Raw genomic sequence first — 25,180 nt, 5'->3', positions numbered from 1 at the left:
CTAAACACGACACTTTCTTGAGAAACTTGCAGTTGCACGAAAAGGAGATTGTGCAAAAGTTGTACGAACAGCTCGCGGTCATTCTCTATTAAGCGCGCACAACTGCACAAATAGAACGAAGTTTTAAAACAAAGAAAAGATGTTAATGCCCTGAAATAGTAAAGCCAGTGAAAATGCCACTTTCTTTAAAAAAGAAATCAACAGTGCCAGTAAAACCCAACAAAGCTTACAAATAGAGTAAAAAAACACGAAACGCTTGTCTCCGATGCGGATCCACATCTGTTTGAGGACAGAAACGTGCCTGTGATGCAACCACGCACATGATTGGGCAATGATTTCTTCCAATCAAAAAGTTTGGAGGCACTAGACGGCTTTTTTGTTGCTGGTACACTGCGTCAGCGGGCACCCTGCCTACAGAGAGCACTACAGGTCCAGTCTTTTTTTTTTTTTTTCTTGTTTTCACTATAGTTTCTGTTCACTGTTCAAAATAGCCATGTATATTATGCGCACCAAGCCTCTTTTCCCCTGCCGTGGCTCCCCCTTGATTTATAGTAAGCTGACTACGACGGGAACCTGACTAGCCGGGTCGCCATCAAAACAGGGGGCGGTGGGGGATGGCAAAGCTAATGAAGCGACACTGCAAGCACACGTGTGCACACACGCACATACACACATGCACACACACACTGCGACAGATGATGCTACACCAGGAGGTCCCCCAAGTTTTCCGCTGTTCCTTCCTTGCCTCTTTTCATGACCCAAGAGGTTATTTTGCCATTCCAGGTATTTTCGACATCATCTGCAGAAAAAAGAAATGTGGGTCGCAAAAAAAAAAACTACAGAAAATCTGCAAAGCTGAACTTGATGTCAAATCTTTGGCAACATTTTCTCGCTCATTATTACTCCCAGTAGCCTTGATAAAAAGTTAGTCGGAACCTGCAGTAACGAAATTGTGAAACAATGAAATTCTCGTAACAAAATATTTTCCTCATCCCGCTGAATGGCCTTGCAATTCAATGCATCTCTCATCTCCCGGCAATAAAATGTTGCTGAATTTATTCTTTAACTTGCATCAGAGTCTGCGCACAGGGGTATTTTCGTACTTTGCCTAGATCAGAACGCAGCCACCATGGCCGGGAATGGAACTCACGCAACACTTTATTAACTAAGGTTCGATGGGGAGTCAACAGAACCTTCACAAAAGAATCAATGGTGCACTATACCCAAGTAATGTTTCTGAGAAAACATGGCCAACTCTTGTCGCATGGGTGCTATAGCCCTCAGTGACAGACCAATCAACAGCTTTTACACAGCTCACATCAAAACCAGGTAAAGTAGACCAAAAGCGGAAATATAAGAGAGCAGAATTCTCCCCAGAAATTTTTTTCACGCAGATATTTTAAAAATTGGGGGTGGGATAGGGGGCAAGACATTCAATCTAAAGATTCCAGGATTCCAAGTTTTAAAACTTCCTGTGCTTGAGACACATTCACATTTTATTTCTGGTCGTGCATTTCTGGCATTTATGATGCACACAGAAAAATGTAGCAAAGGTGTTTGCATTCTAGCGCTGGCACTGGGTAGGATTTGGGAATTTTTGAAACCACAAGGTCACCTGCTCAGTGTGCTTTCTACATAACCACACGGCGAGAGGCATGTTTCGCTGGCTTTACATGCACAGCTACCGTTTATTGACTCCTCAAAGGGGTCGTTAGGAGTGGTTGGCGGTAAACTAGAGTGGAGGGTATCATTTCTACCACCGCCACTCTGGTGGGGAAAACCCTGAAAGAGGACTTTGCAAGGGCCATAACTACCGTAATTACTCGAATCTAACGCGCACCTTTTTTCCGGTTAAGCGAGTTCATAAATCGCATGCGCGTTAGAATCGAGTACGAACAAAAAAAATACAATCAATCTATTGCCATCGGCAAATCCGAAATGGCCGCCCCCTACGTGCGTCGGCATGGCGCGTCGGCCATTTCTGCCTATGTGTTTCCCATGTGCGGCACTTCGTATGTGTGCTGAGGAGTCCATCATCTAGTAGTGCATTAGCATCGACGGCGTGGAAGGGCCGACTCCAAAAACTCGAGTGCACCACGATGCCGCTTTTAAAAGAAAAGCCATCGCGTGTGCGGAAACGGACGGAAATCGGGCCGCATCGCGGTCGTTCGGAGTTCCCGAAACGTGCGTGCGGGACCGGCGGAAACAAAAGCAGAAGAATGTCGACAGCAAAGCTCACGCAAAGGCTTCAGTGGACCACAGCAGGGTCGGTTTCCGCAAATTAAAGAGCTGCTCGGCGAGTATGTGCTTGAGCAGCGAGCGGCACAGCGGCCCGTGACGATAGAACTGCTCCAAGTGCGGGCTATGCAATTAGTCTTAGAAAAAGGTCTAATGTGGAGCCAGTTTAAAGCGAGCAGGTGCTGGCTAACTAACTTTATGAAGAGGAAACGCTTTTCCCTCCGAAGGGGAACATGCATATGCGAAAAGTTTTGCAGAGGAGTACGATGAAAAGCTTCACAGTTTTCAGAGGTTCGTCCTAAACTTGCGGCGCAACAACGGCTACCTGCTTGGGCAAATCGGGAATGCCAATCAGACGCCTCTTTACTTCGACATGCCTGGCACCACAACCGTCGAGAAGAAGGGGGCGAAGCAAGTTCGCGTGCTGACATTGGTCCACGGTAAAACTACAGTGACGGCAATGCTCTGTTACACGTCAGATGGGCACAAGCTTCGCCCGTACCTCATATTTAAATGGAAGACGCTCCCGAAAGGAGTCGTTTTTTCGAGTGGTGTGATCGTGCGGGTTTTTTCGAGTGGCGAGAAAAATGGGTGCGCGTTGCAATCGATGTCTTACGTTTTTTTTTTTTTTTCACGGTGGAAATCGGGTGCGCGTTACAATCGAGGGCGCGGTAGAATCGAGTAAATACGGTAATTAATAGACACGTTGAGCATGCCCAACAGGCTTGATGTTCTTAAGGATGCACATTTGGAGGTTTCATACTACGAGTATGCGAGTCCCTGTTTGGAAGAGCACACCCAAGCAGCAGTACTGCGATGCTCACCTTGGCAAGGTCTACACCCGTAAGAGCTTGGACGGTGGGAGGTATCTGGCTGACCAGCTTGGTCACCTCGGCAGTTGTGCGGTCTTCCCCACTGATCATCACAATCTCGTCGGTCTTTGCCAGAGGTGCTGAAACTTCTGCTGCGATCTGCAAGAGCACAAAGGGATGTACGACCGATTAAACCCGTTGAAAGAGCTATACAGACAAGTCTACCAAAAAACGTTTCACCAAATGGCTCGTACAACTAATACTTCGTGGCCCACTAGACAAGCCAATTTCTACTACACCAATTTCTACTATGAGGCAACTGAGGAAGTTTTTAATGTAGCAACAACCTGCTCCAATGCTGGCGCTCAGTACAAAACCATGCTATAGGTCTTTTCCTCTCATCATCATCAGCCTGACTACGTCCACTGCAGGACAAAGGTCTTTCCCATGTTCCGCCAGTTAACCCGGTCCTGTGCTTGCTGCTGCCAATTTATACCCGCACACTTATTAATCTCATCTGCCCACCTAACCTTCTGTCTCCCCCTAACTCGCTTGCCTTCTCTGGGAATCCAGTTAGTTACCCTTAACAACCAGCGGTTATCCTGTCTACGCGCTAAATTCCCGGCCCATGTCTATTTTCTCTTCTTGATTTCAACTATGATATCTTTAACCCCCATTTGTTCCCTAGTCCATTCTGCTCTCTTCTTGTCTCTTAAGGTTACACCTACCATTTTTCTTTCCATTGCTCACTGCGTCGTCCTCAATTTAAGTTGAACCCTCTTTGTAAGTCTCCAGGTTTCTGCTCCGTAGCTAAGTACCGGCAAGATACAGCTGTTATTTACCTTCCTCTTGAGGGATAGTGGCAATCTACCTGTCACAATTTGAGAGTGCTTGCCAAATGTGCTCCACCCCATTCTTATTCTTCTAGTTACTTCAATCTCGTGGTTCAGCTCCACGGTTATTGCCTGCCCTAAGTAAACATAGTCTTTTACAACTTGAAGTGCACTATTACCTATCTCGAAGCGCCGCTCTTTTCTGAGGTTGTTGTGCATTACTTTCGTTTTCTGCAGAGTAATTTTAGGACCCACCTTTCTGCTCTCCTTGTCTAACTCCGTAATCATGAGTTGCAGTTCGTCCCCTGAGTTACTCAGCAATGCAATGTCATCGGCAAAGCGCAGGTTACTAAGGTACTCTCCATTAACTTTTATCCCTAACTGTTCCCATTCTAGGTTTCTGAAAACCTCCTGTAAGCACGCGGTAAATAGCGTTGGGGAGATTGTGTCCCCCTGCCTTACACTACCTTTTCCTACTACCTGTCAATTATTTTCTAAACATGCCAAGGGATCAAGCACCAATGCTACATTTTGGATTTCATGCCTGAAAAAGAAATTTTTGATAATGCATAAAGATTTCGAAAAGCTTGGGAAAACAGTCATGATGCCATGGAAGTTATTGTGAAAAGAATACTTGCGGGTTCAGAAGAGAACCCGCAAGTATTTGCGGGTTCTCTTCTGCCACTTTGCCACTTATAACAAAAGTTCTGCGTATAACTCACCCAGACAGACATTCCCAATAAAGATAACTTCAAACAGATTTTAAACGATCGTTAACACAAATAAACTATTTAGAAAACTATACTCTGAATGTTTATTGGTCAGTACATGTAAGGCTACGCAGACAAAGCACACTGCGTTCGGTAAGCGAATGCATCCAAGTGGTGCATTGTGCACTGAAGTGAAGCTAGACAGCATTGAACAACCAGGGCATAACCCCGGTCTATTACATAACCCCAATGTCTATTACAACTTGACACAGCAGTGCACCCAAGAACATGGCTCACCTTTGGTAAAGTGTCCAGCACAAGACTGAGTATTGCAGCATCTCCAAACTGCTTGTAGGCGGCAGCCTTCATACGCATCCGCTCAGCGTCAGCCTTTCCCACAGCTTCGATGGCATACCCTTCCGCCGCACCGATCATTTTGATACGCTCCGCCTCGGCCCGAGCCACGTCCACTGTCTGCGTTCTGCAGTTAAGAAATTCAGCGGCATTCAATATGATTGGGAAGTGCTTAACGGTACAATGTGCTACTCCAATGGTTTCTTAATGTATACACAGAAAGCGTGATTCACTTTCTTTGTGCAAATCTGCAATAAAAGCGCTACACAGAGAGCTGGACTAGGAATTTGAAGGTAGCAGCTTTGGGCCCTACGGGCTATCGTTTCGTCCACTTTTCTTTGTATTTCAATTAGCTATATCTTCCTTGGCATCCTTGTCTGTTAGTTCTCGTTAATGTTGTGTCAAACAAAAAAAGTGAGTCCTTGAATCTACACTTCAGACATGTCTAGAAAAGATGCGAGGAGAACAGATCAATGTATAAACTGTCAACTGTTTTGTGTGCGTCTCTTTTCGCCATGTCCAGCACTTCCTGCAGCTTTGCACACAAGTAAAGTTGATCATGTTTAACCAACTAACCCATTGTAAGGTTTTTCTTTGGTTCACAGCTATTTTTCCATTCAATTGCCACCCTCATCAGTGTGGCCATAGTGGCCGGAAACCAAATCCACTGCCTTATTCTCTAAAGCAGAAGGTCATAGCTGCTGAACCAGAAGCATGGCTGTATGGGAATGTACTGAACAGTGATGAACTTTAATCAAGTGAAGGTTCTGGTGAAAGAAAAGTGTGAGGAGCACAAGTGAACAGTTGAGAGCCACATCATCATGATGACAGCAAGTGATCGCTACAAGTTAATAACAAAATTCAAAAGCCAGTTTTGTCTCAATTAGAAAGGCTGTATTTTACAGCCAGTGGCTACTTGCCAGTCGTTCTGGTGACATCAGTGCCAATGATTTCAGATGACCACTTTGGCTAAAACTAGCATTTCAGTCTCATCCTCGTGAAAGAATGCACTAGAACAAGAATGCAATTAATCAATTAAATTAAATTTGAAGAAAAAAAAATGTCAAGGTTTCAATGCTGTGGCTGTTGCAGAGAATTTTTTAAGATGACGATGAACAGTCACTTGTTGCGATAACAGTCCTCTAAATGCCATTGAGGCAGTTTTTGTGCAGACATCACTAATGGTCACACGAAATTCATTTGTGTAGACGTACCGCTGATAACCACGCTAATCTTCCAAGACTACCGCTCGGCAGAAAACTACACTGCTCTGTTACGTTGTTCAGTGCACATACCCCACAAGGCATTGGCGGTCTTACTGGCGTTGTAACTGTGCACTGCTCACAAACTACTGAGACTGCCCTCTAAAGACTTCGCAAAGAGCATAGTAACATCAAGAGCCGTACCTCTTTCCTTGGGCAACCATTTCTACACGGTACGCTTCCGCCTCAGCAGGCAACCGTACAGTGGCTGTGAGCTCCTTTTCCCGACGCAATATCTCTTTCTCCTCGATGGCTATCTGTTTGCGTCGCTCCACAACGTCGATCTCAATTTCCTCGTTACGGATCTTCTGTTTCACCTTGGCAGCCTCTAGCTCGTATGCTAGCTGTGCTTCTGCTTTCTACAATGTGGACCCAGAAGAAAAGAGAGAGAGAGAAAGAAAGCACTGCTTAAAACATGCTTTAAAACAATAGCTGACACTGAAGGACAGAAGCACTGCAAAGCGTCACAAGGCTTTTAAAAAGTGCTTAATGGGCCTGTAGGATTCGCAATTCCGGATTGTCCAAAGTCCTGTATGAGTTCACAAAGTGGGCTGTCCATTTCAATGTTAGGTGACAGAATAGATATCTGAGCCGGTGGTCATGATCGGTGTCTGTCCAGTGGCTGATGCCAATAGGAGCATGCCAAGGTGGACAGCCAGCACAGCAGACTCAAGGAATACTATCTCAGTACTGCCACAAACTTTGCAAGCAATGCCACTTATTGGCGCCTGTTACAAATATGGTAACATACCGTACCTTTCTGGGCCATCAGGTTCTGTTAAAAGAGATATATACTTAACGTTTGGACCGTGTTATGCCATACCTTTTGAGTGGCACATCAACACGTACAGTTGGTGTTCTTCAAACGAAGACCGGAATAGCAGGGAACAAAACAGTCAGCCCCAGCTTACCCGAGCATTGACTTCAGCGTCGAAGTTGGCCTTCTGCAGTTGGTACATCCGGTTGGAGTCCTCAATTTTGGTGTTGGCCCCATACTTGACATCCATGGCAGACTTCTCACATTCTGCCTCCTGCAAAAGACAAAGGGAAATAAAAAAAAGAGAGAAAGATTGAGGGAACATCACTGTTATCAGCATTACGAGAATCATAAGTAAAAACGCTCATATACAATAGAGAGAAGCTAGTAAGGATAAAGCGAGATGGCAACTGGAACCGAGAAGGGCATTACACAGGCCAGTTCTTCGAGCATATCCAACTTTTTGTAGGTTCGCAGAATTGTCTGCACTTCATCAAAGAGCTATCTCTCCACTTTTTGTTGGTCTATTGTCATGAAGCACAAAAGTCGGAACAGGATCAAGTGGTACCACGAGGCTATTGTGGAAGAGTGAGATTTGGTTACGCATACAGTCGAGCCTCCCGTACGGACTCTTCTGTCTCACCGTAAACAGCAGACATCGCAAGCCTCCTTTTCTTTTCACTGTTAGACACACTGTGTGTGTGTGTGTGTGTGTGTGTGTGTGTGTGGTGTGTGTATATATATATATATATATATATATATATATATATATATATATATATATATATATATATATATATATATATATATATATATATATATATACGAATCCAGGTATAACGAAATATCAGTTATAATCTTGCAATAGACACAGTGTTGGAAATATACCTTTATAAAAAATTTTTCAGATATAACAAACTTACTTTTGTGTAACATGCAACTTTGCTATAATGAAGTTTGAGTGTATACTTCCTATAAAAGTGAACTAATGGGATATTCCTATGCAGAACGAAGAGCAACAACTCAGCAGGAAAACACCCCCCGGCCTTTGCAACTTTCCTCTCGGACACCGTTTTTTGGAAATTCCCATTATGCACTGATGCAGTCACTGAAAACCACACCACACAACCTATAAGGACAAAAGCACTAAGGCGGCACACTAATGGGGCCACAGCACATGGTATGTGGCTCAAGCGTTACCACAATATGGACGTTATCGGATAAAAAGGCAGATACGGTTGCGGGACCATCTGGAACGATTTAGTATGCAACAGTGTCCCTTATGAAAGCACTTGTAGTTTAAGAATGCATACTGCATAACACACAACCAAGCGAATGTTACTTCTTGCAACACTAGTTCCCATGCCTGAGGATCCCACAGAGGAACAAGGAATGCAAGATGACGCACCCGAATGCCAGCATCTCTCTCGGCCTGGGCCACGCCGATGTCGGCGTCCCGCTTAACGGCCGCAGTGCGGGCGCGTCCCAGCGAGGTGAGGTACTCGACCCGGTCGAAGACATCTTTTATGGTGAAGCTGAGAATCTCGATGCCCATGCGGCCAATGTCCGGTGCGGCGACCTCCCGAACAAGCGAGGCAAACTGGTCCCTGTCCCGGTACACCTCTTCCACCGTGAGTGTGCCTGCACATCACACATTAGAAGGACATGACAAACACTTACCGAATGAGAGAATGCATATAGAGGGCTCGAAGTAGTTCAAGTGTTAATCACTGGAAACATTGGGAAAATGTTCACTAATGTGGACTTTGCTCAAGTGAAGCCTGCATATGGGCCTTTTGTACGAGGAAGGAGGAAGTGGCAGAAAACGAAAAATTCATCACCATTGTCATCATTATCAGCAAAAACCTATTTAATGTCTGCAGCACAGAGACCCTTCGCAGAAATCCCCAATATTTTTGCCTTACACCAGTTGACAATATTTCATGCTTACAAACTTCCTAATTAAACATCATATTCTTAGTATTAATTTGTTCTCTGTAGTATTATTTCTTGTACAGTATTAATAAGGAGGTCCTGAATATTTTAATCCTCAGTATTATCAGAAAGATCAATTGGCAACATAAAGGCAAAGTACTACTCAAACTACTGATAAAAAGCACAATGAAAAGGAATGTGAACATACTAGTAGTAGCCATATTTTGTAGCCGCACTGTACGTTCATGCTCTGTAGTAACGGCAACAGTGTGGATAGAGGACACGCACCTAAAATAGCACGTAGGTGTCCTTCGAGTGTCTGCAGGATAACTCCCTTGATGTGGTCAACATCCTTGCCGAGAAACTGCTCAGCGGCTGTTGAGAGGAACTCTTTCTCCGTCATCACCTTACACTGCGCCACTCCCGTGACAGTCAGTGGCACACCTTGCGACGTCTCCACATGTTCACAACGGGGTGTCAGTGTCATCACTTCTAGCGTCAACCTTAAGAACAAAACAAGTAACACTAAATTCAGAATCATATAGTCAAATGGATTTATATTACCGTATTTACATGATTGTAAGTCGACTCAAATGTAGGTCAACCCCCAAAAATGGCACAGTGTAAAAAAAAAGTGAAAAGGGGGAGGGGGCATGAGCACATTTTATTTTAAAAAATTTTTTTGACACATCGCTAGGAGACGGAAAGTCTCTCCTGCCAAGGTAAAAGTGCTGGGTAATTTCATTATTGAGCGCAGGCTTTGACTCTCAGGCTACTGCAGACGAGTTCGTATCCCAGCCCAGCTTTATTGCATAAAATTTCTACCGACATTCATCTTAATAGCTCTCGTAGGCACTGCAACAAATTCGCTAGCCTAGACCACATGCTCTGGCGTTGCCTCTCGTTGCGGGGCACTAACCAATCCAATGAAAAAAAGTGATTATCCGCTATCAAGAGCCCCGAGGTCGGGGATTAACTATGGGCCTCCGAGAGCACCCACGATGCCGCGGTCGGCCTTAGCCGGACTGTTCCAATGTGCAAACAGCCCGCTGTGCGTTAAGTCGTGCACCTCAGGTCTTCAAATAAAGTTTCGCACCAATCCATCCATTGACGCATTGTAAAGCCATCGATGTGGGTAGGTGACTTCATGGCAGTACTTGAAAGCTGTGCAAAAAAGCTAGCTTTGCGGAAATACACAGAGATCATTTTCAGAAAGACCTTCCCAATCGAAACTCGTTTTCGATTCTAGGTCGACCCCCCCAACCTTGAATTGTCAAACTTGAAAAAAAAAATGGGTAGACCTACAATCGTGTTAATAATAAGTAAGAGCGTCTGCTTAAAGGACCCTTAGACAACCTTTGAAGACAAAGTACGAAAAATCAGTGTGTTGTTCTCCGCCTACGTTTCCAGTCTTTCCAACGTAATTCGCGACACCAGTAGTGTGTCACGAATTTCCTCGCGACACCATGATGCCACGAGGAAATAAGCTCTCAGTCGATCCTTGTTCCATGCCCATTTTGCCTCGTCTCTTGCCATGCCTATTTTGCTTGAGCTCTTGAGTTGTTGAGGGCCCTTTAACATGCCCAGAATGTTACATTCACCTGTTATTTAAAAAAAAGTAATAAAAAAGGCAGCACTGCATCTGAAATAATAGCAACAACTTTATTTCATTACCTTCTATTTAAGGGCGGTGCAACCAGAATCCTAATGAAAAATCTTTGAAATATCGCATTTGCATAGCTAAAGTTTTATAAACTGCTTGCCTAGTGTTGTACTTCTTTTGCATTTATTTTTATATCTTTCAGAGTTTTCTCGTGCATCCAGCAGTTCATAAACCCCAACTTTGGGCACTCAATACCTATAACTGCCTGATGTTTTCCAGCAGTCCATGCAGTGATTCAGATTACAACACTGCTTCAATAAAAGCCGAGGAGGTACTGCCCCACCGTGGTGGTCTAGTAGCTAATGTACTTGGCTGGTGACTCGCAGGTCACGGTATCGAATTCCAGCTGCGTTTTCGATAGAAGCAAAAATACTGTAAGCCCGTGTGCTCAGATTTGGGTGCACATTAAAAAATGCCACGTGATTGAAATCTTTGGAGCCCTCCACTACAGCGTCTCTCATAATCATATGGTGGTTCTGAGATGTCAGGCCCCACATATAAATCAATCAACCAATGTGAGGCTACTGTTACCCCCGTTAGGTCGTTTGTGCCTCATAGTGTACATGTGTCTGGCAAATAGGCCGCATTTAGGTTTAACAGCCACCATGTGGCAGGTGCTTGCACTGGTTCACCATCATTATGGTTAGTGTGGTAGCGCCAGCAGCGCCGCGAATGGTGAGGCTAGGTGGCCGCACAGAAAACACAGGGGAGTCTCTGATAATGGGGCGGCGATTGCGATGGACATCCGCAGGTGGTGTCCTGTGGATTCCTCATGGTTAGTTGAACGTCAGTTACGCCATTTGCGGTACCTTGTGTTTGTTATGCTGTTTGAGTATTGCATTGAAACACTGGATAAGATTGTTTTAGCATGTCACTAGTGATGTGTTTGATTCCGCCGGCAATATCGTTGTATCCAAGTGAATAAATGGACAAGTGTTTGGTTTGCGCGACTGCATCAACTGTGTCAGTGTTCTCCGAGAGAGACGAGCTTTCAAGACCCCTTTAGACCAGGATGCATGTCATAATATACCCACCTTTGTACATCTGTTACCAGCCACCACGCCCATGCCCAGCCACCTACAACCATCTTTTTGCCAGCATTCCCACAGCATCCACCTAAAAGAAACCAGTGCAAATGTAGAATGAGCATACCCTTGTTGGACATATCATTCGATCAAAAGTGATGACAGGTAAAGCTCTAGTAGCACACGAAAATTGATAAATTCAAGAACCAAACAGTTCCCTAAATACAAGAGTGATACACTTCATACTCTGTTTCATGCACAGCAGGCAATGCTGCAGAATTACACCAACAGTGCATTTGTAGTATTTTTACTGCACACACAATGCAATGTAGTTTCTGACCGCATCGCACATTACTAAAGCAGGGATGAAAGTTTGTGAATTTCTGTATTATGCACATAGGTCTTCACGTGAAGCAGGTGACATGGGCTACGCCATTGCCATAAGCACAATGGCCGCTGTTGGCAGAAATCCGTCACTCCACTTTTTCTGTGGCTAAAATGCGCAGATTTTCAATGGATGTCGTAATACTGTAGTGAATAATTTTTCATGACACATCGGACAGAAAAGCACTTGGCCTAAACAATGAAAAATCATCGTTGTACTGCTGTTTTGGGAGTTAGCCACCTCACTCAAGCAATGGTAGGCACAAACTGTACATATTTGGCTTGATGGTACATCGTACTAGAGGCCTACGGTACAGCACACCGAAAGCGTTCAGCAGTTGGAATGCTCGGCAGCACAATTGCCTTTTGTAGTTACCCTGGAGAATGCCTTACGTTTAGTGCAGTGCTGACAAGCATACTTCGTTTCCTCTCTAGAGCTCTGCATCTGTATTCATAAACTAAAGGCAATCAGATAAGCTACTCTATGCAGAGCTCGCCACCCAGGAATGTTTTTGCGTACATTCATTTGGAGTGTTCTCCAATGATTTTGTCAACAGGCTGGCTGCACACCATAGATTCCTTCTGTCATGATATAGGCTGTAACAGAACAGTTTCCTAAGGTACGGCGCAACAGTTACCGGGAGAAAAAAAAAAAGGAGCATACATGTTACGAAGTGGACACAACATAACCTGCAATGCGTGTCCTCTCTAACATCTTTTGTCCCATTACACTGTATCTTTCTTCATTGTGCAAAACCAACCAGCCCAATACCTCACATGCTGACGGTTTTTTAAGCACCCGATTTTCTTCCTTTATTGCCAAAGCATGCTTTAATTTTAACAGGACATCTCACAGGAGGGGCACCTGTGTTGCGGCATATATGAGATATTCGTTTCACAATTCTGAATTTGAGAGTTCACAAGCAACGGCTGTTCTAATTCAAGACATAAAACAAAAGTGCTTACACGTTACAAAAGAAGTAGAAATGTCAAGTTTTTTTTCTACTAATTGGTCCCTTTCTTGTTGCTTTCAAGAAGGCAGGTCTGACAGCAAGATGAATGTAGCCATTGTCTCAGTTAGGCATAATGCCAATTCTCAACCTTCCAAAAAGCACTAGAACGAAGCAGTGCAAGGAGAACCACACAATATGAGAAGCTTAACAAAATTTTGCTGCTGGGCTGGTTGGTTCATAGCCCTAAATACTAGTTAGTGCAGAATGACACTGGCCAAAACAAAGAAAACTAATTAACAGGTCATGTGCCGAAGAAAACCTTCCGGGGCAGTGTGCCTTCACCTACTAATGCAGCTGTGTATTTACACAGAGACGTTTTAGTTAATAAATCTTGGTTGCGAGTAGCACTCGACCTGTCCGTGACTGTTCATACATTATCCAGTATTTAGGAAGCCGAGCCACTATATGCATTTTTCTGCTTGCTAACAATGCAGGTCTGAGAAACCCTCTTTCGCTTACATCCCTTAATTTTGCGCAGGCGAGATATAAATGCATTCAAAGCAAAAACTAACAACAAAGCTCAAACTAAATAGCCGGCCTTATTCCGAAGGAACAGATCTTGGTGCCATACTTTTAATCCTCGCTGTGGTTATGCTATAGTTCACCCTCTCGCCCCCTCCTTGCCCTAAAATCCATCCTCCCCACCCTTCCCTCTCTTTCCAATCCCCTTATGCCATACTATAGCCACTCAAACTTTATGACAACGCCTCACGGTCTAACCTCGAGCTTAAACGGCATCACTGCTAAAAAAACTTCCGTTATATAGCTCATGCAATGTCTGCCGTTTTTTTTATTATGAATGTTTGTCTTCGGTACACACGCGCTAAACGTTACTGAAAAAGTGGTTCTTAAAACTGCGCCCAGGCCGCAGAGCGCTTTCGATCCATCGCGACGTTGCCGTCGAATTGCGCTAGTGCATGTGCGACAGGAAAAAAAAAAAAGAAAAACATCACTGCGTCCACGTGCCATGGTCCGACCGCTCGACTCCGCCTTGATAGCCTCTGGCATGTTTTTCACACGCGAGCGCGACCTTCATCGACTTTGTGATTATTTTGGGGGGGCATTTGTGCAGTCGCCTCGCATACCAAGAACGAAAACAAACGCAACAGTTCGTCGCGCAGGATTCGAGCGGGGCGTGACTGCGGACTATCCAGGTCAACGCGCATTTAAGCAATTAAGATGATTTTTTTTTTTTTACGATCGTACAACTTCGCGACGAGGTCCTCGTACGATCTAGCTGTTTCTCAGCGTTTCGCGAGGTCACGAGTGTGAGCGAAAGCATGCACACTTCACTACACTTAGTTTGTACAACGACTGTCGTCCGATATATCATTCATAGCAAAAATAAAAGCATCGATACGGTTCACACAAACAAGCTTTTGCTGAATTGCCTGAACAGCTAGCACTTTCGTCGGAAGGACTTTTGGTACGCGTGTTTTCGCGCTACCGCGAGTTTCCTCTCCCTTTAAATGCAGTTGGGCGCGACAACGTATAGGTAAACAGGCTGCGCGACAAGACTGCCGGTCGCGCGCGCGCCTACTTGGCGCCGGTCCTTGGTGGCGGTCAGCGCTCCGATGAAGCGCGCTTTCGAAACAGCGCCGTCTCGACGAGTGAAGAAGAAAAACAATCGACAGAACGGAGCAACAAAAAAGGAAGCGGCGAAAGCGAAATGGTGTTTATTTTACGAGTAGGCCTAGGCTGTTTTCGTGCGTGGATGCGGTCCCCTCGTAGCATCGGAGGCAAGGAGAACGAGCGGGCAGCAAGCAACGCGGGTTGAGCTGAGCCGGCACTTGGGGAAGAAAAAAAAATATGAAAAATTAAGCGCACTCACCGGACACTATGAGGGCCTCGTTGGGGCCAACAGTCTGTATGTTGCCCATGTTTTTATCCTTCGAACTAAATCCCACGTAAGCCGCGTGCGGACAGCAGAGATCGTATTGCAGAGAAGGGACAAAAGACGCCGCCACTCAGTGGAGCAAGCGCGCTTTGGCGAGTCCCACCATGGAGTGCAAATCCGGCGTCGAAATGCGCCGCTTGTAGAACGTGTCGATTGGGCACTCGTTCGTTTGCGCGTCCAACGCGGCGAGATGGGCGTTCCTGCAGGTATTTCCCGAAGACGATAGCGGTGGTTGCAAGTGCCACAGGACAAATCCCCACACTTCATGCAGCGAGAGAGCGCGCGGGCGGGTGAGGGGTGCGCGCGCTTATTACGTGCGTGCGGCGTACGTTAGCAACGGTTGTTAGGCAAGCATCATCCTAACTTTACATTGTCGTAGTCACCTTAAAACAATTTTAATCCACTCTAAGTTGATTTGATGTCTTAATTATTTGGGTTTATTTTAAGAAAAGGTAACTGGTGGTAAAAGCATGGTGACAAAATCCGAAACTGCGTGCTTGATGGAGCTTGCCGGAACCGGTCACGTGACATTTTTTTCAGTCCCTTGTTGCGTGGTGCGTCCCAGGCAGGCGCCAAGGTGGTGCGGCGATGGTCTTGAATTGACATTTGTGACTTTTTTTTCTTCTCTTTCACCCCGCAAGCTGACTTCAAGCACACTGTAAACGAAATGGCAAGTATTTTATATTTCTTGACGCGCCCGTTTCGCTTACAGTTAGCCGGGTGTGTTCGTAGCTGGAATGGGGCAGCTATGCCAGCGCAGTAGTGTGCCTGTCAACTGTGCCCTGCCAAGCTCTGTTGTAGCGCAGCGGGATACTCTTTTCACGTTTTCTCGCGTGCCTAGACTTTCATTCACTAAAGCTACGATGTTTCTTATCTGCCGGAGGATAATCGACTCGGTAATCATCGAGTACTGAAGCGGCAGTGGTGTAGTGTTATGCTCTTCCGGCTGCCGTAACACCTGATGACTCGCATTCTGCATTGCGCCGGCCTCGGAATCCCTTGGGCGGCTTTAATTGCGTTTCGTTTTCCCGCGTCGTCTCAGGATGGAGGCATGGGAGACTGCAGCGATCTCGATCGCCAGATCGAGCAGCTGCGAAGGTGCGAAATCATCAAGGAGGCCGAAGTCAAGTCGCTCTGCGCAAAAGCCCGGGAAATTCTTGTCGAAGAGAGCAACGTTCAGAGGGTGGACTCTCCGGTCACCGTGAGTTTCATTTCAAGTTTGTGACGATACCGAAACTATGCAGTGCACCATTTCTATCTCTTGTACGCCTCGTTTCTGTAGAAAGCGGCATAAATGCCGCGATTTTCTTTTTGTCGGTGCCAACTAACCTCGCTTGCGCATTGTTTAATGGCATCTTCGTCTAGTGAAGTTATCTAGTGATAGTCTGTAGCGCTAATTCCGATCTGATGCAGTGCTAAATTTTCCGTAAAAGCAATGCTCATTTAGTTGTACAGCTCCTGCTGTGTGTCCATAACCTGCGCTAAATGTAACTCCACTACACTGAACCCCGTGGAAGTGCGTAACGCGGGCAATCCAGCCATTCCGTTGGAAATTTCGCGCTTGCCACCTCGACAATTGCGTGCTTGCTGGTGTGGTGGCGCCCTTCCTTGCGCGGAGCGGGCATCAGCCGGATGTTTCTGAAGCATTATTTGCGGCTTTAGGTGAATTAGTGCGATGAATTCTTAGTTATTTCTGTGGATCACAGTATATTAGGCCTTTTTGGTGTATTTTCGCCGGTTTTAAGCGCTATTACCTTTCTTTTAGGCCTGTATTAATATTAGTGCGTGATTACGCGGTATGAGATAATGGACAGACGACAAGTCGGGCTCCTAAATCTTACTTCAAACGTTTTGGCTGAGTGGAGTTTCACTTGCTGCTGTTACGTTGTACGATAATTCAGAAAAGTACAGCATTGGATCAACATTAGTGTGTTACATTACGACTTGAGACTCGTGACATATTCTGACATATTGTTTAAGTGTTTTTAATTTTGACTCAATCAATTTTCTGCCTATTCATTCTACTGGATCATCAATTTTATGTCTGTGAGCCATCGACAATATTTTGTAACAGAAGAACAATACAGTCGTATATTTAGACCTTCGTTTTTCAAAGACATTCTTGTGATTCAACCTTTTGTGCCTTAGCAGCAAGTATTCAGATGTCATGAATACAAAAGGCTGTCTCCGTATGATCCTTTCACGCTGCTAGTGTGACACGTGAATTTTATATGTTTTACCACAGTCTGCATTTTTTGAATTGATACATTGTGCCCCACTGTGGTAGTCTAGTGGCCAAGGTGCTCATCTGCTCACTGGATCGAATCCCAGCTGCGGCGGCTGCATTTTCGATGGAGGCGAAAATGCAGCCGTCCAGCTGGTGATCCTGGGGTTCTCAGATTTGGGTGCAGGTTAAAGAACCCCAGGTGGTCGAAATTTCCGGAGCCCTCCACTACGGCATCTCTCATAATCATATGGTGGTTTTGGGACGTTAAACCCCACATATCATCATCTTGAATGAATACATTGAAAGGTGTGTGCTATTGTTCCTGTTGACTTTGACTCCATAGCCCATCCTTCTGTAATGTACCCTAATTGAAGATGTTAGCTTTGCAGTATGTGTTGATTTGTCAGTCATTTGCTACAAAAACTGCATTCCACTATTCACCTAATACAGATGCTCATGTGCCGTTTATGTTAGCAGGTTCTAGGACAAATATTGCTCAGAAATAAATCATATTTATAGATAGGTGTGTGCATTGGTAACCCAGAGATATTAAAAAATAAAAGTGGGCTGGCACAATTCATATTGAAGGTGTCTGATTCTTTACTGATGCACCGTTTTTATCACTAAGGCAAGTAAATAAATATTCATAACTTTTCACTCAGTCATAAGGGCTCATTTATAGAAAGATGCTTTGGAATCTATTAAGGTCATGATGAGGTGCTAGCACTCAGGCTTTAGCTGGTAGTTTGAGTAGCATATTTAACACCCATTTCACTCTAATAATCAACCTCTTGCTACAACAATAATGAGAATGGAGGTCACACAATTATCAATCTAATCCGTTATTTTCTTTTGCATTAGTGTCCCATTGGATAGAGCCAGCCACTGCGGGCCACTTTTAAGTTTTCATTGTAGGGTGTTTTTTTTTCTCTAGCATTTTAGTGTAATTTTTTATCTTGCACTAGGGCACTCAGACACAGTCAACCAAATTTTTTCATCCATTTTGAATGAACTCTGCCATTTGCGAGGAGACAGTGTCTGTCGAAAAGAGAAACGTGCACACTTTTAAGATAGGCCCCACAAATATGTTATGATTGTTCGGAGGTCTGTGGTAGATAGATAACACAATTATTTAGCCCCTGCACATTGATTATTACATGGAGAGACAGATGTACATGCACACTCGAAGTATGGCAAATAGCCCAGAAGAAGGGATATACCCAGTATCAACGCAACTTTTGTTATGAGGGGTGAAGTATACAGTAGAGGTGGATTCTCTAGGTGTTTTTCCTTTTTAAGCTATACAAATTTTTAAAAAATTCTGTGACAGTCACACTCCCGTCATTTTTGCATATGTACTGTTTGCGGGAATACTTTGCCCAAACTAAAATGACATTTATGAAACTAACAGAAACTCGTAAAGTTTTAATTATTTACTTGAGGGCACTTGTTTATGTTGGAGAGTTGTACTAGGTACATGCCAATTTATGTCATGGCCATATTTGGAAGTCGCAAAAGTTGCATGTATTGCGAGATGATGGTCAAATTTTAAGGGTGAAATAGGAACTGATTGCGTGTAGTGTGCGGTTAAAGAGGTCTTCATGTTACGTAAGACCGGAACTACACATGACAGGGAAGTGATGGAATTCGAATGAAGGTGCACCGAAGCAGATTGTGCTCAGGAAAATTGACAAGCATACTGGAATACACAAATAGACAGGTCATTGGCCTGGTGTGCGACCGGTGGGGGCACTGCGAACCACGCTTGTATGACATCTGTTCGGGGATTCGTGCGCTTTTGAGGTGCGGCGCCATATAGAAACCACCATCATGGTCAAACTTGACAAAGAAGCAGTTCAATTGGTTATCTTGTGTGTGTGGTGGCTACCGACACTGTTCTAAGAACTGTGGGTGTCCGCTTTAATACTCGTTTTAAAAGCTCAGCACTTTGTTTCTTAATACTGCGGCCACTTGTCTCCGTGCCGTGGCGAGTGCTACGCAATGATGAAGTACTGCTCTATGCCTCTATATGATCACCCACCCATGAAAAAGGCGCTAGCTTTCACAACCTTCCTAAGAACCCGAAGCTGAAGAAGTGGGTAGTCAAACTTAGAAAGGGAAAATTTTCACGCCTTCATTGACCATGTGCAGCAAGCACTTCACTGACAGTGACTTTTGCTATACTCACCCTACGCGCCACTCTTCGGTAACTTGCAACCACGTTTTAAGGCCTCACCAGTACTTCAGCCATTCATTGCACACAGGCTACAAGCATAGGGGACTCGCACGAGGTGAGGTGCCATCCCAAAACCTACCATCGCGAAGGCCCCGAATCGCCTCTTGAGCGCAGCTGAGCAACGCAGGACACCTGAGACTACAGCTTTATTTGGTTGGTGTTCGTACATATATATGTAGTTTACTGATCAAGCCAAGCGCGCGCGCCTTGTGTACTGCTTATCATAAATTCATAAGTTAAACCTCGTCTCATTTTTTAGTGCACATTCACTAAAGGTTGTCACATAAGGCAGTGCCGACACCTTAAGTGGAGCTCCGTAAGTTTTTCTTTATGCTACATGCGGGATCCCAAAATCACTCAGCTTGCCTTTGCCACGTTAATCTTTGTGGCCCTGTGAGTGCATATATAATCAGCGGTAACTGTTTGTTATATTTTGATACCCAAGCGATGGTCCTCTGTGGTATTAATATGGACTACTTTGTGTTCATAGTGGGCAGCGCACAAAAGGAAACACACAAGAGAAGGAATCAGGACAAGCGCTGATTCCTTCTCTTGTGTGTTTCCTTTTGTGCGCTGCCCACTATGGATAAGTTCCAACTCGCCCGCCTTTCGGTGCTACAATACTTTGTGTTGTCGCTCTCACTGAACAATCATTACTGAGACATACCGCAATCATTTGCATTGGTCAGGGGGTCTAATAGGGCGGAACTTCCTCCTCCCCAAGTCACACCAGCACCTACCCCTCAAGACTTACTGCGATAGAACAAGGGCTTGCGCCTTGCCTACACCCATAGCTGCATCCTGAGCACAATCATCTCAAATTTGGTAATTTGATGCTCCTTTACATTTCTAGTAGATGCCACGAACGGTCGATTGACTGCTGAAGCAGCACTTAAAACTGCTGCTCTGCAGTAATTACCTTGTGTTGTTTGCAAATGTCTGAGTGGTAGAAATAAGTGATTCTCACACATATTCTCTTGTTCTCGATCACTATCTTTGAACTGCAAAAAAAATATCCTAAGAAGAAGGGCAGGCGTGGCCTTCTCTTTGAGATTGTTGTGAAAGCTAACGTTCTTTTCATGAGAGGACGAAGCACACTGAGGCACAGAGCAGTAGTTCAGGATTGTGCAGCACTCGATCATCATGGGGACGTTGTGTGGCGGGTTAGCAAGTTCACGTGTTTGCAGGACCAGAGCCGTGACGGTGATGCAATCTCCACTGACGATTTTGACTGGGCATTGAACAACGTGGCCTGCATCGTACACCACTGTGCCATCGATGAGACACCGCGACGTTTCGCTAACTGTATCTACATGCTTGTACATGCTGGACAAAGGCATGCTTATTGAAATTTTGAAAGAAACACCTGGACTAATTAGTATCGCATGGCACAAACTGCAGATGACGAGCGAGAACACTCACACATAGTTTCAATTTTTTACCAGCAATGCGGGAGGGGGCATCGGCGTGCTTTTCAGGCTTCTGGGAGGCTTCTTGGCTCTGTCGAGTGGGCCACAACTAAAACGAATTCATAATTGCACTTAAAAACATGCGTTGCGGGCGTTAGTTGACCCTTGCGAGGCTGTTCGTTTGACAAAGTTCCCGCCAGAAGCAGACGATCCGCGCATAGGAGCAGCGCCTGCTGCAGCGCAGTTGAGAGCGGAGTCCCCGAGCTGACATCATACGTGAGGGGACGCCACTACAAGATCTCGAGGCCAATTCTTTGAGCACAATGTCTGGTGCTTGTTCGTTTCTTTTATAGTCTGTAAACAGGTGTGAGAAACTTAATTCGCATTTAAGTTCGCATGTGTGTAGCGACCCCACGGACCCGAGCTACGGGGGGTTCAACCTCTCCCGCACCTAGTCGTGTCCAGGGAAAAGGGGATCCTGGGGGTTGAGTTGACGCCAGGTGATCGGACCTTTAAGGCCTCCCGGTAGAGGCAACACACCTCTTTGGCCCCAGGTTCACGTAGACGGCACCCCTGGACTGACCCACCAAGGGAAATGAACAGTCACCTTTTCCTATCTGTCTCTCTCCCTACATCTTTGTCTCTCTCTCACACTTTTTATCTGTCCTGTCATCTTCTCTTTTCTGGTTACTTCCGAATTTCCTGGCGGCGAGGGTTGACCTGGTGTAGCCATCCAACCTTGGGTAATTACAGCAGGTTATAGCGGCGATGCATGGCTGAGATCTCCCAGTGTTTGTTGTTCAACCTTGTAGCGTCCCCTTGTTGGGCTCGGTGGTGGGTGGCAACCATCGCTGCCGCACTTTATAGCTTTTTATGGCAAATAAATCCCCCCCCCCCCCCCTCCTTCCTGATCGCTCCCTGAAAAGGTGGCGCACCGAAGACACATTCATGCTCAACACACCAAAGCAGACCTTCCCAAAATATCACATTATCCACAGTCAAAATGAAAAGAAGACCGAGCCATCGCACCTTTCTTCGTGTCCAAAACTCTCAAACTCTCACAGACGCAATAGGCCCAGGTTATTAAGTGACAAGGATGGGAAGTGGAGATCTTCTTCTGGAGGTTCGTGACATAGCTCATTATGATAAACTGTCTAAACTTGTAGCGTTTGGGAAACCTCTGTTTCGGTGGCCTACACAGGTCAATGAACACTGTCCGTGGCAGGATTTCCGACGATGATCTCACTGGACTTTCTGAAAGTGAACTGCTTGAAGGTTGGCAGCACCAGAGCATGGTCAAAGTCCAGCAAATCACTATAAGGTGCAACAACAAACAGACCTCTACAAAACACGTAATAATTACATTCGGTATCAGTGACCTATCAGAATCACTCGAAACCGGCTATTGTAAGCTCCGTGTAAGACCATACATTCCCAATCCTTGTCGATGTTTTAAGTGTCAACGTTTCCGGCATGTATCACAGAGTTGCAGAGGGCGCGCCACTTGCGCAAAGTGTGTATCCATGCAACACATGTCCGACAACTGCACCTCGGAAACAACTCATTGTTCCAACTGTGGAGGAGATCACGCTGCCTACCCATGATCATGCCCTACATAGAAAAAAGAGAAAGAAATAGTAGAACTTGAGGTAAAACTTAATCTGTCAATTTAAGTAGCATGTCAACGGTTTGTACTACACAACCAGTTTTTTCCCACCTTCGCGGACGTGGTGCGCCAGGGCGCCGCGCAACACTTTTCTGCAGCCCCAAATGTCACACAGAGTGTGGCCGCTGTAGTGCCACCAGCGCCCCCGGATGGCGCAGCCTGTACTGCTCCACCATCTGACAAACAGGGTTGGCAGACCCCTGTGTCTGCTGGACCGGAAAGATGCCATTGTGCCATCCGGTGGTGTTGCCATTATAGTCAATCAAGGGATTGCATGCACACACTTACCACTACAAACATTCCTTGAGGTGGTGGTTGTTCGAGCAGTTCTTTTAAATAAGCTCCTCACCATCTGCTCTATCTACATGCCTCCACAACACCATCTTGAAAAGCATGAATTCCAGTCCCTCATAGACGAACTTCCAGGACCCTACCTTGTCCTAGGGAACTTTAATGCGCATGGTAACCGCTGGGGGAACTCTCGCTGGGATGCGCGAGATCGCCTGATTCAACAGTTCCTTTTTTCTTCCCGTGGATGCTTTCTGTATCGAAAAGAGCCAACATATTACAGCATTGCTAACAATACGTACTCAACAATAGACATCAGTATAACATCTCCATCGCTCCTGTCTCTACTTAAATGGGAAGTCATTAATAATCCATACTGTAGTGACCATTTTCCTGTTGTTATCAGCACATCAATATTAAATACATGTCCTGCACAGGTTCCTGAATGGCTCACCGACAAAGCCGATTGGGAACAGTTTCAGAAAATGATTCTATTTACTTGGACTGACATGGGGGCGTTAAGCATAGAGGACGCTGTGTGTTACTTTACAGCTTTCTTGGTTGATGCAGCAACGAAATGTATTCCATCAACATGTGGACCGTCAGGAAAACGACGAGTCCCATGGTGGAATAATTAGTACCATGATGCGCGTAAAAAACAAAATAAGGCATGGAAGTTGCTTAGAGACTCGCCTACAGCCGAGAATCTTGTAAACTTTAAGAACATCAAGTCGCAAGGAAGGAGGACGCGCCGACAGGCGAGAAGGGAAAGCTGGTGCAAATTTTTATCGGGATATAATTCATACGCAGATGAGGTGAGTCTGTAACATGGTTCGTAAGGTGGCAGGATGACAAGCACATTCACTTCCTCTAGTGAACACACAAGGGGAGAGTTTGGAAGACCAGGCTTACACTCGGAGTGCACTTAGAACAGGTCTCCAGCTCATCACTATAGTGAAGGGTTCTGACGATACAAAACCAGAATATAAAAATAGTGATTAGAGAGCAAACCCACAACACACAAGGCTTACAATGAACCTTTCTGTTTGGCTGAACTACAAACCTCGCTTACCTGCTGCAATAAATCTACCCCAGGCCCGGACCGTGTGGCATACGAAATGTTAAAACACCTGCCCACTGAAACCCAGAAAGCTCTCTTCTCTCCCTGTATAATGCGATATAGTCTTCCGGTGAGCTACCCTCAGCCTGGAAGAAAGCTATCGTTATCCCAATTCTAAAACAAGGCAAGGACACGTCCTGAGTTTCTAGCTACAGGCCAATAACGTTAACCAGCTGTCTTTGCAAGGTCTTTGAGAAAATGATTAACAGGCGCCTGATGCACTTCCTTGAAACTAATGGCCTGCTTGACCCATGCCAGTGCGGGTTTCGAGAGGCTAAGTCGACTTCTGACCACCTTGTTCGTATCGAGGCACAAATTTGCGACACTTTTGTTCATAAGCAATTTTTTCTTTCTGTGTTCTCGATGTGGAAAAAGCATATGACACTACATGACTCTTTGGCATATTGCGAGACCTGTCACATTTAGATGTGCAGGGTAGAATGCTGACAATCATAGAAAGCTACCGGTCTAACCGGACATTCCGTGTCCGAGTTGGCACTGTCTTATCTCGAATACTTGTCCAAGAAACAGGAGTGTCCCAAGGAGGTGTATTGAGCTGTACACTTTTCATGGTTAAACTGAATTTCTTGCAGCTGTCTCTCCCTCGTAATATTTTTTACTGCATATATGTCGATGATGGTTTAAAGATTGGTTTAAAATTGTGCAACATCTCAATGTGCCATTGTCGGGTTCAACTAGGGTTGAACAAGGTATCTCAATGGGCAGATGAGCATGGTCTTATACTCAAAGCGCAAAAGAGCACTTGCATCTTGTTCTGCTGGAAGAGGGCCTCCATCCTGACCCCGACATTGACCTGCATGATCAACCTCCATCAGTGAAGATCGAACACAAGTTTGTTGCACTGATATTAGACACAAAACTAACTTTCATCACACACATCAAGTATTTAAAAGACAGGTGCTTAAAAACAAGGAATATTTTGAAAGTGTTGTCACGTACAACGTGGGGTAGTGACAGGAAATGTCTGATGAATTTATATAAAAGCCTTGTACGCACACACCTAGATTATGGTGCTATAATCTATCAGTCTGGGACACCATGAGCCTTGAAGATTCTCGACCCTGTCCATCATCCAGGCATTCGCCTTTCTAAAGGTGCTTTTCGAACTAGCCCTGTGGAGAGCCTGTACGTAGATTCGAATGAATGGTCGCTCCACCTACAGAGATGTTACCTGTCTTTTGTGTACTTTCTAAAGGTGAAGGCAGACAAGCAACACCCCTCTCATTTCACAATTAATTATTTGTCTTGTTCTGACTTGTTCGAGAACCGTCTATTGTTGAGGCAGCCCTACTCGCTCCGTGTAAGGCACCTGGCCGAAGAAACAGGTGTG

At 45.2% G+C, this 25,180-nt stretch overlaps 2 protein-coding genes across 2 annotated transcripts in view; one reads left to right on the top strand and one right to left on the bottom strand.

Annotated features, from left to right (window-relative positions):
* Window positions 1–518: 518 nt before the first annotated feature.
* Flo2 (flotillin-2) lies at window positions 519–15,137 on the bottom strand. Its single transcript, XM_037431627.2, has 9 exons — window positions 14,818–15,137; window positions 11,599–11,680; window positions 9,190–9,404; window positions 8,375–8,607; window positions 7,121–7,240; window positions 6,354–6,568; window positions 4,891–5,074; window positions 3,063–3,209; window positions 519–799 (listed from the first exon to the last, which is right to left on the bottom strand). Exons 1-9 carry the CDS (start codon window positions 14,864–14,866, stop codon window positions 767–769), a joined length of 1,278 nt encoding a protein of 425 aa, XP_037287524.1. The 5' UTR covers window positions 14,867–15,137; the 3' UTR covers window positions 519–766.
* Window positions 15,138–15,416: 279 nt separating this feature from the next.
* Pp4-19C (protein phosphatase 19C) overlaps window positions 15,417–25,180 on the top strand; it is a 33,238-nt gene continuing 23,474 nt past the window's right edge. The window contains exons 1-2 of the mRNA XM_037431634.2: window positions 15,417–15,553; window positions 15,926–16,084. Of these exons, the coding sequence (XP_037287531.1) occupies window positions 15,551–15,553; window positions 15,926–16,084 (162 nt within the window). The 5' untranslated portion in view covers window positions 15,417–15,550. The remainder of the gene's footprint in view (window positions 15,554–15,925; window positions 16,085–25,180) is intronic.

Source organism: Rhipicephalus microplus, chromosome 3 (assembly GCF_043290135.1).
Source record: "Rhipicephalus microplus isolate Deutch F79 chromosome 3, USDA_Rmic, whole genome shotgun sequence".
Taxonomy (NCBI): Eukaryota; Metazoa; Arthropoda; class Arachnida; order Ixodida; family Ixodidae; genus Rhipicephalus; species Rhipicephalus microplus.
Note: the sequence above shows the minus strand (reverse complement) of the source record. Positions and strands in the feature narration are given on the sequence as shown.

What these genes read in the sequence shown, in the direction of transcription:
- Flo2 (XM_037431627.2), bottom strand. Translation starts at nt 14,866, where the DNA reads ATGGGCAACATACAGACTGTTGGCCCCAACGAGGCCCTCATAGTGTCC. An exon ending in ACGCTGAAGTCAATGCTCGG is followed by an intron (nt 6,569 to 7,120) that starts GTAAGCTGGGGC and finishes TCCACATTGTAG; the next exon opens with AAAGCAGAAGCACAGCTAGC. An exon ending in TGCTGGACACTTTACCAAAG is followed by an intron (nt 3,210 to 4,890) that starts GTGAGCCATGTT and finishes GTGCTCTTGCAG; the next exon opens with ATCGCAGCAGAAGTTTCAGC.